This window comes from Pristiophorus japonicus, chromosome 1, assembly GCF_044704955.1.
Source record: "Pristiophorus japonicus isolate sPriJap1 chromosome 1, sPriJap1.hap1, whole genome shotgun sequence".
Lineage (NCBI taxonomy): Eukaryota > Metazoa > Chordata > Chondrichthyes > Pristiophoridae > Pristiophorus > Pristiophorus japonicus.
Genome location: NC_091977.1, coordinates 347267555 through 347285478, shown reverse-complemented (window position 1 = coordinate 347285478; position 17924 = coordinate 347267555). Strand labels below are relative to the sequence as shown.

The 17924-nt window shown below is 42.9% G+C and overlaps 1 protein-coding gene across 5 annotated transcripts in view; it reads left to right on the top strand.

Moving 5' to 3' along the window:
- sugct (succinyl-CoA:glutarate-CoA transferase) overlaps positions 1-17924 on the top strand; it is a 720871-nt gene that overhangs the window by 152541 nt on the left and 550406 nt on the right. For all 5 annotated transcript variants that reach the window (XM_070890193.1, XM_070890206.1, XM_070890201.1 and 2 more), the window contains exon 7: positions 14198-14341. In XM_070890193.1, coding sequence (XP_070746294.1) covers positions 14198-14341 — 144 coding nt within the window. The remainder of the gene's footprint in view (positions 1-14197; positions 14342-17924) is intronic.

The following is a 17924-nucleotide window of genomic DNA, read 5'->3' as shown; positions in this document are numbered from 1 at the left end:
ACAGAGGCGTTACATTAGTTGCTTTCCAATCCGCTGGTACCTCCCCAGATGCCAGAGAATTTTGGTAGATTATAACGAATGCATCTGCTATAACTTCCGCCATCTCTTTTAATACCCTGGGATGCATTTCATCAGGACCAGGGGACTTGTCTACCTTGAGTCCCATTAGCCTGTCCAGCACTACCTCCCTAGTGATAGTGATTGTCCCCAGGTCCTCCCTTCCCACATTCCTGTGACCAGCAATTTCTGGCATGGTTTCTGTGTCTTCCACTGTGAAGACCGAAGCAAAATAATTGTTTAATGTCTCAGCCATTTCCACATTTCCCATTATTAAATCCTCCTTCTCATCTTCTAAGAGACCAACATTTACTTTAGTCACTCTTTTCTGTTTTATATATCTGTAAAAGCTTTTACTATCCGTTTTTATGTATTGCGCAAGTTTACCTTCGTAATCTATCTTTCCTTTCTTTATTGCTTTCTCAGTCATTCTTTGCTGTCGTTTAAAATTTTCCCAATCTTCTATTTTCCCACTAACCTTGGCCACCGTATACACATTGGTTTTTAATTTGATACTCTCCTTAATTTCCCTGGTTATCCACGGCTGGTTATCCCTTCTCTTACCGCCCTTCTTTTTCATTGGAATATATTTTTGTTGCGCACTATGAAAGAGCTCCTTAAAAGTCCTCCACTGTTTCTCAATTGTGCCACCGTTTAGTCTGTGTTTCCAGTCTACTTTAGCCAACTCTGCCCTCATCCCACTGTAGTCCCCTTAGTCCCCCTTATTGCAGCAGCTAACTCCAACATGCCGTCCCTCATGCACCCAGTATCTCAACGACCTGCAATATTCCCTCCTTAATGGCCAATGACGTGGTTTGTACTACCTCTGACATTCCCTCCATCATAGCCACTATTCCCTCACTGATGGTCCCGGATATCGTTCCCATTTCTTGTGTCATTGCTGTTACTTCTCCCGACCATCCTGCTACCTCATCACTCACCCCACTGATGGCGTCCAGGAGTGATCGGGTAAGGTCAATGCTCTCTGCACTCAATTACATCATCTGAACCACATCTGTTAGATCCTGCATCTCTGGAGAGTGGGTCGAGCTCTCCTTCCCCTCGTCCCCACTGGTGTGCCTCGCTGCATCCCACCACTGGGACCCGCAGCCTGTGATGGTGGGGCCCTGGGTGTGCCTCGCTGCACCCCACCACTAGGACGCACAACCTCGAAAGATAGGAAACCATGGAATGTCCCACCACCACTCAAACCACTAGTCATGGAAGGGGCTGTCACCGCAATGAGTGGCACCTCCTCCAGAGTCAGTACAACAGTGGGAGCTTCATCCAGCTCCATCCTCTCCCCCTCACACCCATGTTCTTGGTCTGGAGAGTTGGATTGGAAGATATTCTCCTCTTCAGGCCCGTCCGCATCTGAATCATCTTCTGCATCGTAGGAGTTGGCCTCAAGTTCTGCAAAATATAATAGAACAGTCAAATGGTTGGAAGCAGAGGGGTGGGCAGGGTGGGTGGCATGAGTAGGCTCACACATCGCAGGTCAGGCAGCAGGCTGATTTGAAGGACCACGATGAATTTACAGGACTTACATTCTCCCTCGAATGTGGACCCAACTTGTGCAGTGGTGATTGCTTTTCTCCAGGCAGGACCCATCAAAGTAGTGACCCTCTCTTGCAAGGGTGTCAGTGGGTGCAGATTTTCCGGGTGTCCTCCTGTTCGAGTTTGTTCCCTTTTATTATGTGCCACCTTCCTCTGCAAAGATGAAAACCTAACTTTTTAAAGAGGGTGTCTTTCTGCTGGGTGAGACGTACAGATGGTAACATTTACAATTGCAATTCCAGTGAATAAATGAAAATATTACTTACACTAACTACTTGATCAAGATCCTGCCACTTTTTACACTGGCCTCCGGATCTCGTGGTGGTCACCATTGCACAGTAATCTTCTGCAACTTGGTTTCAGTGTTTCTTCATTTCTTTGGGTGAAACTTTTATGTGACCTCTGTTGGTGTCCAGCTCCTGCCATCTGGTCTCAATCACAGTAACTAGTGCCTCCACTTCTTCCTGTAAGAAATTCTTGGTCCTTGCACCGTGTTGCATCTTGTACTGCTGCAGCTGCGATTTTTTTTCCAATGCTCTCACACAGCACTCCTTCTCATACACAGAACTGGCTCTTTAAAAATGGCTGGTTGCCAACTCGGAGCTGTACTGCACATGCGCGTCCATTGCAATGATGTCAGAAACGTAACTTGTTTTCCGCACGTGCATTGGGGAAACTTTGGTAAATTATTTCCGATGCATTACTGGCCTAGAAAAACGGGCGTAACTCTGGCAATACGCCAGAAAACGGGCTTGGGCAAAATTGACAAGCTCATTGTTTTTAGTTTTTATTTAATTTTCAGCAGTTTAGTAGCTAAGGGTTTTGTGAATGGTTTTTGGATTTTATTTTTTATTTTCTCCCCCCTCCCCAAGGCCTCTCTCGCAACGCACCAGGCCCCGACTAAAGTTGCCGAAACTCGTGGCTTGCGCTGCAAATCGTCGTGCAATGCCTCCTTTTACTGATGCACCCCGACATAAAGGCCGCAAGCTCAGCCTAAAAATGATAGCGCAGCGAAAATGGTAATTTTGACGTAAAACTACTGTTTTCGCCGAAAAACAAAAATCTGGCTTGGATTTTCTGGTCAGCAGCGAACAACTGGCGCCAGCCGTTCATTACACTTGCACTTTCCATGGACTTTTGCACTGGAACTTGCAATGATTAGAAATCCATTTTGTCATGGCGCCCTCTACAGGGGATTTGGGATGGACATGTGTAAACTGGACAAGCAACTGTGTATCTCCGTAACCAATCATGCTGCGCGCAGAGACTGAACCATAAATTGTAAGTTGGAATAGTTAATTCAATGCCAAATTATGTACAGAAAGCGAAATAAAGAGAGGGAACGAAGGATGGGATTAAGAGAGAGATAAGAGACAGAAAGTAAAAGTTAAAAAAAATATACTTTTTAATTGTTGTAAATCTCCAACAATAATTAAAATCTGAAGAAATGGGACTCCACACTTATAAATGTTAATTTTCAACCAAAGAGGTTGTTTGGCAGTAATTAAAACTTATCACGCTATTAAAAATTCACTTAGACTGGAATGGACAAGCCCTAACTTTTTCTGCCGAGTTTAGTGGGTATTTATCATGTAAATACAGCAACTTCACACTGATACATGTGTTTCAGTGTCGAGACTCGGCGAGATACTGTTATAGTGAAGCTTCTGGAGGAGCAGGGCAATTCGGAAAGCAACTTCCTGATTTCTGCATTTAGCTGTGCACGTGAGGTCTCTGGAAGTTGCTGTTCGATTTACTCTTTAATAATGGTGAGGGGTTGATAACCTCAGCGTTATTTTTTACCTCAAATTCTGGACCATTATGAACTTGCCACCAATGGAGGGAATCAAATTCTATTTAGGGAAAGAGTAACTGTGAGCTAGACGAAACTTGAGGAAAAGTTGGAGGGAAAGATATTATTTGAAAAACACTATTGTAGCAAACTATTCAGGTGGATTGATCGAAGACACATGATGCAATGGTACTCGGGGAGGTTGCTAGTATACTGAGGAAACCGGCAATAAAGAGGTTTTATGTGTTGATTGATGGATAAATATTGGTCAGGAGACTGGGAGAACTCACCTGCTCTTCAAAATAGTGCCATGTAATCTTTTATGAGGGCAGACAGGGCCTCGGCTTAACATCTCATCTGAAAGATGGCAGTACTGCACTGAACAGTTAGCCTAAATTATGTGGAGTTGGGCTTGAACCCACAACCATCTGACTCAGAGGCGGGAGTGCTAACCCTGAGCCACGGCTGACAGCTAAAAGTATCAGCATTTCATAGTGGATGTAAAATTCCCAGATTCCACATAGCTATTGTAAACTAGATCCCAACTTGTTCTGTGGTTTAGAGTCAGAAAATGTGACATCTAAACATAATTATGAGAAAAGCAAGGGTCTGAATTATACATGAGGTATGCCAACAGCTGTCTTTTCATAGTCAAGTATTGTCTCAATTGGTAACACTCTCACTTCTGAGTCAAAAGGCTGTGCGTTATGTCTGACTCCAGAAAATGAACAAAGATTCTAGGCTGACACTTTAGTGCAGTATTGAGGATGTACTTCATTGATGGAAGTGCCGTCTGTCAGATGAGATGTTGAAGCTCAGACCCGCCTGTTCTGGTGGTTCAGATAGACTTAATGCAATGTTATACAATTCGCTATCCTCATGTGACTAATTGCATTTCCGATTAGTAAATAAAAAATGATTAATAGACACCATTGTTGGGAATACGATCTCAATACTTGTATTCGCATGGTGTAGGCATGTGTACTTTAACCTTTTTGTGTATTTGTTGGTAAAATGGTAAGATGAAAAGCAAAGTGTGAGAGTGTTTTTTGATCGGTGTGAGTGCTTTATTTCCTTAGTTACTGAACAGTGATAGATGTTTGTTCAGTAAATATACACATGTGAAATACATTTACCTGTATTGCGTGAATGTGTGTGAGGCATTTTCTACTAACATTAGTGCTTGTGGCTAAAACGGTGTCGCCATAGTCACACTTGTGCCTAGTCAGAAATTTCCATTGGACACTACTGATTTAATGGATCCCATGGTGCTATTTGAACACGGGCAAGGTTTCTGCCCCTGTGTTGTATCATAGCCAGCATTTCTCCCTCAACCAATAGAATCAAAGATAAATTAACTAAATAAATTAAAATAATATCTCATTTTTGTTTGTGGGACCTTGTTGCCACATTTTTCCTAAACAACAATGGTAACTGCGTGTCAGAAGTAATTTATTGACTGTGAAGTGCTTAGGTACGTCCTAAATTACATTATAAAATGCTTTATAAATGCAAGTTTTTTATGAAATCCCATTTGCAGATTATGAGGAAACTAAAATGAAACTTTGCCACCAAATCAACCAAAACATTTACAATAGCCATAGCAACAGGTAATTCTACTTCTCTCACCATTTTCAGAGCCTCTTGGCAGCCTCTTTGACTATGCCCTCAGTGACCTCCCTTATTTTTTCAGCTACTGTTCAGTGTCTGTTCGTCTTCTGTGAAGAGCCTTGGGGTATTTATTTTATTAAAGGCGTGATGTAAATACAAGTTTCCAAACCCTTAATTACAGGAGTGAAAAAAGAAACTTGACATAAATTACAATCTGAAAAAACTAAAGTTAGAAAATGGGACATAGTAAAATGAGAAAGATGTAAAAGAGGATTACCTACACTTAAATGGCCTTTCCCCAGCTGCATCTCAACAAACATAACAAAACAGCCATTCATTTGCTGAAGTATGGTAACACAATGCTAATTGAATATAAAACTGTACAAACCACATATATTCTATTCAGGAAAATTCTGCAATACAGGAAAAAAGATTGAGATCACTGGCACAGTAAAAGCAACATACAAAAATAAAATCCATTTATTGTGAACAATAAAAGCAACCAACAGTAAGAGGGCAGATTGTCAAACAAAAGGAAAACTCATGATCGATATATCGGCACAGTGATCAATGTATTGACGCAATGATCAGAGTACTGGCATAGCAGTCAGTATATTGGCAGAGTGATCAACATATTGGCATGATGAAAGAGACAGATGGGGAAGTCCTGTACAACTGTACAGGGTATTGATGAGACAACGCCGAGAGTACTGCGTGCAGTTTTGGTCTCCTTATTTATGGAGGGATATACTTGCATTGGAGGTGGTTGAGAGAAGGTTCACTAAGTTTATTCCTGAGATGAAGAGGAAGAAAGGTTGAGTAGGTTGAGCCTATACTCATTGGAGTTTAGAAGAATGAGAGGTGATCTTATTGAAACATATAAGATACTGAGGGGGCTCGACAAGGTAGATGCAGAGAGGATATTTCCACTCATGGAATCTAGAACTATGGGGTATAGCTTAAGAATAGGGGGTCGCCCATTTAGAACTGAGATGAGGAGGAATTTCTTCTCTCAAAGGGTCATGAATCTTTGGAATTCTCTGCCCCAAAGAGCAGTGGAGGCTGGGTCATTGACTATATTTAAGGTGGCAATAGACAGATTTTTGAATGATAAAGGAGTGAAGGGTTATGGGGAGCAGGCAGGGAAGTGGAGTTGAGCCCAAGATGAGATTAGCCATGATCTTATTAAATGGCGAAGCAGGCTTGAGGGGCCAAATGGCCTACTCCTGCTCCTGTTTCTTATAAAAACAAACAATGGAAAGACTGCAACCAAGACTGAAGGCAAATCCAGTACTTCCAAGACAAATACAAGAATCCACCGGACAGATCAATAACGCCACCTGTTAGATATTGGATTAATTAACACGAGGAATATGGAACAATTCCATTTAAATTATAATTTGCTTTTCTATTTTTTCTGCCAAAGTGAATAATCTCACATTTTGCTGCTTTAAAATCTTTAGATATCGAGAGAGTGAAAGACTCAGCGCAAGGTATAGCTCCATCTTCATTGTTGTGCTTTGTTGATGTTTATTTAATTGAGTCATCTAATCACAAAAGTACTTCAAAACTGAATTATATGGGTGGAAAGAACACATCGAACTTGTGATGCAGAAATCCATCAATATTGCTTGTACCCTCACATGGACAATATGTGAATGGACCTACAGATGTTTAGGAATTGGACATTTATATCAAGAAAAACAGACTTACAGATAAAGACCAACTGATCCATCAAGCATGTCCTATACTGACATGGTGTAACATCTGTATCATGTCACTCCAATCTCCTCCTCCCCTCCCCCATTCACAGCCATGCAAAGTACTGGGAGAGACAAAAACAGAGGTGAAAACATGGATCAATTTAGGAAAAGACTCTGAGAAATTCTTCTCCAACCTCCAAAGGTGCTCAAATAATTCCCAGGAGACCAAGGTGATGGAGGTACACAACCCCAATGACCCACCTTAGATGTGGTTATATGGCTATACACAGAAACTTGTCCTGCTCCCTCTTGAATGGCCAGCATCAAATCTGCACTTACTTTACATGTTAGCAAAAGATTGATGACTGTGTGTAAACAAGTACATCCAAGCATCTAACCTACTTCTATGATAGGTAACTTAGTAAAGTAATGTATATTGATACTAAAATAGGAGCATGATTATACAGTGAAGTGCTATTGCATAAAATGCAACTGGAAAGTAATTTGGGTATGCAGGACCAAATATTATTAGTGATAGCACATTGTATCGCAGCAGAATATGGAATGTGAGGCTGTAAAAGTGAGTATCAGTGACTAATTGCAGTGGTGAAATCTCACTTTTAAAAAATTCATCCTTTCTGGTAAGGCAAGCATTTATTGCACATCCCTAATTGCCCTGAGAACCTGCTGAACCTTCTTTTCGAAACACTGATAGTGGCTTGCTAGGCCACTTCATAAGGCAGTTAAGAGTCAACCACATTGATGTGGGATTGGAGTCACATATAGGCCAGACTTGGTAAGAGCGATGGTTTTTTTGCCCGAAAGGACAATAGTGAACTAGTTGGGTTCTCGATCACTTTTATTGACACCAGCTTTTTATTTCCAGAAGTTTTAAACTGAATTCAAATTGTCAAACTGCCACAGTGAGATTTGAACTCGCATTGTCTGGATTATTAGTTCAGGTCTCTTGTATCCAGTTTTTCTCACTGAATTTAAGAAAGACATAGATGCATTGAAAAGGATTCCAAGAAGGGCAACAAAGATACTGAGTTTAAATCAATGAATTATGTAGTAAGCCTGAGCAAGGTATGTTCTGAATGATCAAACGTGTTGAAGTGGCCTGCATAATTCAAGGGCTAGACTTTTCACTTTGCTCGCTAGCGCCCAAAAAATGGGCAATGCTCCAGCCTTAGCGATGTTTCAGCCTTCATGATCGCTGGACCATCGCCCATTTTTTGGATTGTGACTTTCGGCTCGGCGATAGCCCACCGATGTGAAATGGACGAAGCGAGAGCCCAGCGATGTGACATCGCCCAGCAATAGTGCAGCGATGGTGAAGGCCAAAGCTTCCCTAGCAACGGGCTTCTGCGCATGCGTTTTTTTTTTTGGTGGACATGTTTTCCCGTATTTCGGGAGGTCAGGATTCATCCACACATGCGCAGAAGGGGGAGAGAGAGTGAGCGAGAAAAGAGAGAGAGAGAGGTAAAGAATATGTCTGAGAGTGATAAAAGTTTTAGAGATGTGGAACCGGGAAGGAAGACGTCCAAGCCCTTTTCGGATGAGGCCCTCGTCATGGAGGTCCACTCCCGGTGGGCCCAATTGACCGGGAGGGGGAGCGTGGTGGGAAACCAGCACCACGGGCGTACCATCAAATATGGAGTGAGATCGCCGCTGTCGTCTCGTCTGCGTTCCACGAAGCCAGGGGATCCAACCAGTGCCGCAAGCGCTGGAATAGCCTCGTGGCTTCAGCAAGAGTAAGTACGATTTTATACTGTAATGATGCAAATTCTAAGTATAATTTTAATTATAATAGTCAATCTCCTGGATTGAATGTAAGCTTGTTATTCTAACATATATAAGATATATCATCCCCGTTAAGAACTGCACATGGCTATGAACCTGTGCCCTTTTTAAATCTCTCTGGCTGCTGTCACTTACACAGGGACCCAGCATGGACTGGGGGAGAGCTGCCTTTGCTCACTGTATGGCCTGGGACAATTTTAGACATTAGCTACTGTCATTGCCAAGTTCAATGTAGATTGTATTCGAGAGAGATGTTTGTGTCCAGCGTTAGCTCCTAAACACACCGATCTTTGTTATAACCATGCATCAATTGTGGACACGAACCCTATTAGCATATAACGTTGGAAACTGTTGTCTATAAATGATATAACCTAGTCAAGTAGCTTATGCCATGCTCTTTTCGCATTTGCAGAGGAAGATATCTCATAATCGGGCGCAGCAGAGGTGCACCGGAGGAGGCCCTGCTGTAGTACAGACACTGACCGGCCTTGAGGAGCGTGCTGCAGCACTAGTGGGGGCCCACAGTCGCACGGTCACCACCCGTGGTGTTGCCGGACCCTCCCATGTGCCACATGAGTAATGTGTCAAGCAGTGTTAAAATTATGTAACATCATTTAACTATAAAATAGATGAATGATGTCATGTTATACATGCAGCCTCTGTGCTACTCTCAGGTTGACAACATAGGAACATGTTCTGGCCATCTGTCCTCATCTCTGTCTGCACCCCATAAACCCTCGCTCCCTTATCACATTCTGTCTATCTGCGACTGATCCAGCCTCCACAGCTCTCTGGTGCAGTGAATTCCATATAGATGTACCACCTTATATACTACCATATGATGCATTAATATGTAACGTCTCTCGCTCACATTTATTGGAATAGTGCTTTTCCTCCTACGTACGCCAGCGCGGCGCAACAATCCCTTCTGTTCTAATAAGCTCAGTTGTGTTTTGCAGGACTCCCAGCTCCAGAGGCGCCAGTGGAGGGGACACCCTCACATGCACCTACCCCACTACATGTGTCATTCACCATGGGTGGTGAAGAGGAGAGCACTGAGCCAGAGGAGGAGGAATACTTGGAGACAGAGGAGGGTGCCCCTTGCATCCCTTTGTCTGTTGAACCTGCGGCCATGACGTTGATTTCCACCGAAGAGGTACCGGCAACAAGCGGGATGCAGTTGGCGACGCCAAGGCGCACATTGGTGCTGTCGCAGACCCCACAGAGGCCGGGTCAGTGGCTTGGACAAAGGCCTACCCTGGACAATCGCATAGACAGCCTGGCACGACTGTGCGAGGAGTCTGTTGCGATCAATTGCAAGCAGCTCCAAGTGTTTATGGGGTTGACGGAGGAATTCTCCCGGATGTCTGCTTGTCAAGCGGAGGCGACGCAGCAGATGATCCACGAGATGTGTGAAAATACCGCCTCTTCCCATGCATTGCGGCATGCGTTCTTGGCGGCACATGGCGCTGCACCCCAAGGTCCCGTGACCACAAGCACCAGCACACAGGCGGGTCCGGAGGAAGCACCACCTCCTGGCTCGGAAGGCCATCTCCCTGTTTTGTCTTCCCCTCCAACAGCCCCCCCCCAAACAGGTGATCGTGCCACCAAATCCCCCACCACGGCAGGAAGTCTAGCCGTTGCCCACTGCACGGCAGCTTCGTAGCAGTACCTGGGGACCAAAATGGGTGGGTGAGGTAAAGAGACGGTTGGGTCCAGGATCTGGGGAGAAACGTGGCCGTAGGTAGGGAGGGGGGGTGCAATCTTTTTTATATTGTACATATTGTTCACATTGTTTATTGGTGTTTTTATTGTTGTTTCACTGTTGGGTATGTGGGTGGGGGGCTGTTTTTGTTATTTAAAAATAACATTCAAGAGCTCTTACTTTATTAAAACAATTTTGTTTCACTTTTACAATTGTGCAGTGTCTTCTAATAACGCAAGTTTTAGTAAAACATGAATGCAACTGTTGCAAAACAATGGCCACGCCAGACCAAGTAAGGATGAAACGTCACTCATTAATATAAATATAATAAAATGTCTAATTGTGAGTGGATCTATCTTTAAAAGGCCCTTAAATAATTCACAAACTATCCTAAGCCCCAGTATAAGCAGCCTCCTCTTTTCCTGTGACGTTCAAAATGGCGCCTGTAGTGCCGAGCTCTGTGAGGAAGGCCAGGGAAAAGCAACTATTCTTCAGCGATGTTCTCAGTGAGCGATCAGCCCGGCGATGTGCCGGTGATATGCCAAAAGTTGCGCTGGGCGATGTGCGGGCGATCACCTCGGCGATATGAGTCGAAAGTTTGGAGGAGAATTTTCCGGCGATGTTCCAGTCCAACCTTCCACTTTTTAGTCAAAATGGGCGATAGCAGGCTGTTTTGGGTGATATATGGGCACTAGCCCAGCGATGTGAAGTGGAAAGTCTAGCCCCAGGTTTCTGAACCTGTGAAAGAATTGGTGGAGTGAAAATGGTAAACCAGAAGAACAGAACTATAATTTCAGGCTAAAGAAATAATAAACGAGCTGCTATTCTGCTCAGAGTTCAAGCTGAGTATCACTTTAAGAGTCACTACTTTCCACAGTGGTTAGCTGAGGAAAACACCTCCCACTTTAATGCGGTAAATGCAGCCATGGCTGATACATTTTTAAAAAGTAGGTCAATTTTGATTCAATACATCGAGGATACTGTCAGGAGCGACATCTTAAACATAGACCCGAATGACAGATGGGCTGAATGGTCTTTATTCCTTCTTACCTTCTTTACTGCCCTAGTAATCTACTGGCTTTATCTTAATGCTACCTCTGTGTTCTTTGGGCCTCGCCAGCACAGGCGCTTGCACAATGCTATAAACAGCTGGTGCTCAGTAGTGTTGTACAAAGATCTTAAACATTGCTGTTGATTAAACCTTCCTGCTCTTGCAAGCAGGAAAGGTTTACTGTGATCCAAGGATGGCTTGCTTATGGATCAGATTTAATCTGCCCTTCCTGTTGGATAATATTTCTGACTTGACCTGTAGATATAAGAATTATATTAGTTTTCACCCAGTCTATTTTGAAGAAATATATGTCTTCCTTCTCTGGGGTCTTTCTGTTGTGCAGTAGTGGTTCACAATGTTTCCTATGGATGTGTGAAAACACACAGGTGTAGTTTTGGGGAGTCCCTGGTGGAGCTGACTACCCTACAAGGTTTTTCACTGTTCCCCCAGCTCTGCTCTCTCCCAGCTGTCCAGTACCTTTACTCCATTGCCTCTACTTCTTTATGTTGTGTTCTCCTTCTAACTTGCTCCCTTTGGCAGACGTTTGTATTCTACGGATTGTTTGGCAATGAGCGGGGAGGAGGCCATGGACAATAGACCCGGATCATGAGATAGGTTATGTATATCCACACGGATACAGTGGGTTACCTAGGAGCGCAGCCTCCAAATCCCAGCAGACCAGCAAGAAAAAGTGAAATTGCAACAAAATCCAGCAGAAGAGGAAAGAATAAGAGTGAGGAACATGAAGGAAGAGAAAGAAGAGTGTAAGAAAATAGAAAAATTAACCAAAATAAAGAGATGAAAATGAGAAAGAATAAAGTGGTCAGAAATGTACAAAGGTTTTCCATTCATTAAGTTATATATTTTAGTTGTAACTACTGGGAATCACCAAGATCGACACACACCAATTTATTTTGAATTAGTTACACTGAGGGAGGTTTTCAAGCACTTTTTTACTTAATGACCAAGTCATTGAAACTTAGGAATGAAATACAGAACCAGTTTCCTCCTAAACAACTGCAAGGAGACATATTGTTTAAGACACCTAGCAGTCCATTGTTTTATGACAGAACATCCCCACAGTCAATGGTGCCCTACATCAAAATGTCATGTTCTCATGTCAACTGAATAATATATCAAGCAGCAACTGAAAGCGTTTACCTCACCATTCCTCAATCCAGCGCAAAACGTTTGGGGCATCCTTTGTTTCAATGAGGAAACTGTATTGACTGCAGGAAAGAATGGAGTGAGGTGTAAAGAGGCATGACAAATTGTTCATGCCTCTTACATACTTCAGGGCACAGGTTCAAACTGGTGCTTCACATGACAAATGGTCAGTATGTGGAATGGAGTTTCAGATAGAATAATGGGGGCATAAACTCTGGTGCAATTTCTTAAACAGCTAAAAGCTGGGCACTTGAAGGTTCTTGCCGGATAGATGAGCTAAGATGGCCAGATGGCTTTATCATGATCTTTTGAAAGCTCATTTTTTCTTTCCATTTGATTACTGAAGCCACTTGGCAGCTGTGCTTTATTTCTCCAATTCACATACGGTAAGCTTTAGAGGACAATCTTTCTGTACTCAAAAAAAGTTGCTACTGAACCCTGATCAATATAGTGTGAAGAGATTCGATGTGGCTGTTCACATTCTTTTCTGTCAAAAGGCAGTTGACTTAATTGTTTTATTGTTCTGTACCTCTTCTTGGTTAATTTTCCATTTAATGTCAGGGACAGTAGAACATTGAAATTGAGTTTTACACACTTGTCTTTGAATATTGTATTCTTTCACAACTTTTTGGAATTAGTTGATTAATCAAAATATTTAGCTCTGGCGTTGATTGCATAGAATGTGCATTTTCTTTTGGCTGGCTTTTCCATTTCCCCAGTCTTGGGTTTAATCCAAACATTCTTGTCTCTCGTCGTGTCGCATTTGATGTCCCTTTTTGAATGTCTGCTTGATGGAATTAGCTGGTGGTTGTCATTCATTCATGTTGCCAATCTTTCTTTCCAGATCTGCTTGCTAATTCTATATTAAATATCTTATACTTGAAGTAACTATCTGTACTGAAATTTGTTTTTTCTTTCTGAATATGAGGCACAGACTTTTATTTATCATTTGTTCTTCTGCCACCTTAGCATCACTCATAAACAACTCTGTCATGTCAGCAAATAATATTTAAGGTTGATTTATTTTAGTCACATATTTCCAATACTTAACAAGAGAATTTTCCAGAACTTCTTTTAAAAATAAAGTTATATTGAATTATAATCAAGGCGAATGCCCTTCATTTTTTGCTGTCAGGTTTGGTTGATTTTTGAATAATTTTAGTTGAAGTGAGTAGATTTCCCTCAGTGTGAGATGGGAGGGAAGTGCGGGGTGAGGTGGCAAGTGGACAGCAATGTGACTGCATGAAGACACCAGGTGAGGAGAGATAGCTGGATCCGCTCGAGGAGAGAGCATGGATAGGCGGACCACAATAACATATGCCGTTTGAGATATCAATTTAAAAATGACATTTATTGATTTCACTTTTAATTTCTTAACATTAAATAATGCTTAATGCAGTTGGGATGCAGGGAATTCTCATGGGAGCTCTCAACTGTATTGTATCAAAATATTTTAGTACAATATTATCTGTTCAGTAATGAGCCAATCAAAAAGGATACCACTGATACCAATCAGATATGAACTACTGTGAGCCAATCAGAAACCTGCTTGAGACTTTGGACAAATAGGAAGGTACGCACATGCCCCCACGCCCGTGCACACGCACATGCCCATGTGCACGCGCATGACCTGTTGATGTAATCAGAGAAAGGGTTACTAAGTACAAAAGTTTACCTAAGCTTTATTGAAAAGATAAGTATTTTTTAAAAATCTGTACAGATTCATACTTTATTTATGTCTTTTTCATTAGGATGGTGACCCTGTTAGGCCTGGAGTAGCTATGACTGACCTAGCTACAGGTTTGTACAGTCATGGAGCTATAATGGCAGGACTGCTACAGAAAGAGAAGACTGGGAAAGGCCTACATATTGACTGCAATCTGCTTTCGTCCCAGGTATGAAGAAAAACAGCTTTGTTCCTTCTCAAGAAAATAAATATTTTCTGAACAAAAGTGTTGTACAGGTTGAGCGTCCGAAATCCGGAGTTCTGAAATTAGGAATGTTCCGGAATCCAGACACCGGGGTTGATCTGTGGCAGGGTCATCCGGAATCCGGAAAATGTTTCAGAATCTGGACATTTTTTAAAACCGATTACCGGTTGGGCTTAGGGAGGGAGAGAAACACCAACATTTTTTTTCCAAAAAATAAAAATTCACAGAACATTCACAAAACCCTTAGCTACTAAATCACTGAAAAAGAATTAAAAAACAAAAACTTGAACTTACCTTTTTTGCAAGTCTTCAACGCAGGTTTTTCCCGGCCGCTGCTCCACCGTCGGACCATCGACCCCCCCCCTCCCCCCCGCTCCGCTGCTGACCCCCCCTGCTCCACCACCGACTCCACTCTGACCGCCGCTGACATTCCCCGCTCCGCTGCCGGACCCCTGACCCCCCCCCCCCGCTCCTCCGCCGACTCCCCTCCCCGCACTGCTGCCCTCCCCCACCCCCACCCCCACCCCACTCTGCTGCCTTTAAAAATCTATTCATTTTGGAGCTTTGAAACAGTTTATAAGAACCAAAAGCCATCTCAATTTTGTCTGCACAATACGACCTCACGCATTACAGTAATACTGACAGCTGAAACAATGACAGGGCTCTAGAAATTGCAAGCAGACAATAAATTAGCTTCCTCACTTGCAGTGGGCTAATTACTGCAATGGTACTTTGTAAATTCAGATTGATGGAGCATCCAAGGGCCATTACTGGAGTTCAGCCATTTGTCCCCACCCCTTAACTCGGCCCAGGCCTTTCCAGACTCGTGATGTCCAATATCCGGAATGGCCTCGGTCCCGAGGTTTCAAGATTTCGGATGCTCCACGAGTATTATAGAATGTGGACTATTCGTGCAGTTAAGATTACAGCTAGCACCTTGTGATGTGATACTGAGCCATGCAAATCAGGACGATCTCACGTTGGCAAAAGAACCAAAGGCGATATGAGGGAAAACTTTTTTTACGCAGCAAGTGGTTAGGATCTGGAATGCACTGCCTGAAAGGGTGATGGAGGCAGATTCAGTTGTGGCTTTAAAAAGGGAATTGGATAAGTACCTGAAAGAAAAATATTTGCAGGCTACAGAGAATGGATGAGGGAGTGGGCTGAAGTGCTCTTGCAGAGAGTCAGGATGGGCTCAACAGGCCAAATGGCGGCCTCCTGTGCTGTAACCATTCTACAGCTGTGGGAGACAACATCCTAATTTTGTGTCTTTGCTAATCTGGATTAGTATTATTTTATTTCGATACAGATTTTCAATATCGATGTTCTTTTAAAAATTTTCTGCCATTGCCCTCTTTGTGGTTTAACGAACAATGGTCATTGATGAAAGCTGTGGAGGTGGCTGCCCCGACCTGTGTGAGAACACCATCGCAGTTCGAGGCTATAAATAGAGCTGGAGCACCGGGCTCTGGAACATTGTGGGCCGCCCAGACCTGTGTGAGAACACCATCGCAGTTCGAGGCTATAAATAGAGCTGGAGCACCGGGCTCTGGAACATTGTGGGCCGCCCAGACCTGTGTGAGAACACCATCGCAGTTCGGGGCTATAAATAGAGCTGGAGCACCGGGCTCTGGAACATTATGGACCGCCCAGACCTGTGTGAGAACACCATCGCAGTTTGGGGCTATAAATAGAGCTGGAGTGCCGGACCCTGGAACATTGTGGCGGAGGTGCAGCGAATGAGGGTACGGGGCCCAGAAGAGCCGAGGGCCCAGGGGCAGCACGGACCTGCCCACACTGCGATATGTGTGCGCACTAGGTCCGTGCAGCAGAGCGGGTCTCCAGTCGTTTTGGTTAATCCTTGAGACACTGAATAAAGGCCTAGCTCTATCAAGCCTGTGTGGTGGGTGATGTGCAACGGTCACCACACATTAAAAAAAAAATCCACGCACAGGCATCTTCCACCCCCTCAACTGGAGTTCAGGACTGGAACAGCGGGTCCTTCATTGAAACATCTGTGAACTCTCGTGGAAGCAAGTCATCCTCGTTCGAGGGACCGCCTATAATGATGATGGAGGTGGCTGTAGGTCAGACCGCAGACTTTGAAGGACATCACTTGAAATGGGCGAGGGGAAATCATTGCAATATCCAATCCTCATCTCCAAGGATCAGTCAAAGCAACTCTTAAAACATTTCCACCAGAAAAAATGTTTCAGAATCTCTTTGCCCAAGTGTTTTTTTTAATGTAGTGATCTGTTGCATAGATGACAAAAGGGAAGGTTGGTTAAATGGGAAATAATTTAAAATAAGTAACATTAATTGTTTACCCATTCCCAATGACTTGTAGGTTATTCAAATCACATGAGTTTATACCAATTAAATTAAACAATTTTCGGCCATCATAGTCAGAAGGTCATGGATTTAAGCCATTCTCCAGAGACTTGAGCATATAATCTGAGCTGATACTTCAGTGCAGTACTGAGGGAGTGCTGCGCTGTTGGAGGTGCCTTCTTTTGGATGAGACATTAAACTAAGGCCCCATCAGACCCCTCAGGTGGTGTAAAATATCCCATGGCATCTCTCGACCACCTGGTCCAGACTCCTGGCCAACATTTATCTCTCAACCAACATCACTAACTAGATTATTAGATCATTATGTTATTGCTGATTGTGGGACCTTGCTCTACATTACAACAATGACTACATTTCAAAAAGTGCTTAATTGGCTGTAAAATGTTTTGGATGTCCTGAGGTTGTGAAAAGCTCTATATAAATGCAAGTCTTTCTTTAATGTATTGTACTAATTTACTTTTGCATTGAAGTTGAGCAAATACAGACATTAATAGTAAATAGTATAGTACTAAAACTAGTTATCTCATTTCACAATGTAGGCACGACTTATTACATCCATATTGTATCTGGTTCATGCTCTGAGTCCGTTCTTGTATATAACATTATTTTTCCATTAAGGAAGGTTGCCAAATAGAAGGCGAAACCATTACAAAGGTTGGGATAGCTGCTGGCATTGCTAATCATAAAGTGCTTGAAGTGACTAGATCAGATTAAATTACTGTAATGTATTTGTACTGAGCTCTTGTCCTTGTGTCAGACATTAGTTGTAGTGACATAAAGAAGATATGTTTACACATGAGAAGATATAAGAAGGTAGATCCTGTGAAGTAGAAAAATGTGCTTTCATCACAATCCTAGTAGCAGCCATGTTTATTAAGGGGTGAACTATATTGAAGGACAGGCATTCAGAAGTTTTGCTAAAAAGAGGCTTTCAAGCGAGGAAATTATACCAAACCATTATAAATTATTGGTTAGGTCTTAGTTTAGAGTATTGTGTCCAATTCTAGGCACTATACTTCAGGAAGGATGTCAAGGCCTTGGAGATGGTGCAGAGGATAATTACCAGAATGATATCAGGGATGAGGGCCTTCAGTTATGTGGTGAGACTAGAAAAGCTGGGATTATTCTTCTTAGAGCAGAGAAAGTTAAGGGGAGATTTAAGAGAGGTACTCAAAATTATGAGGGCTTTTAAATC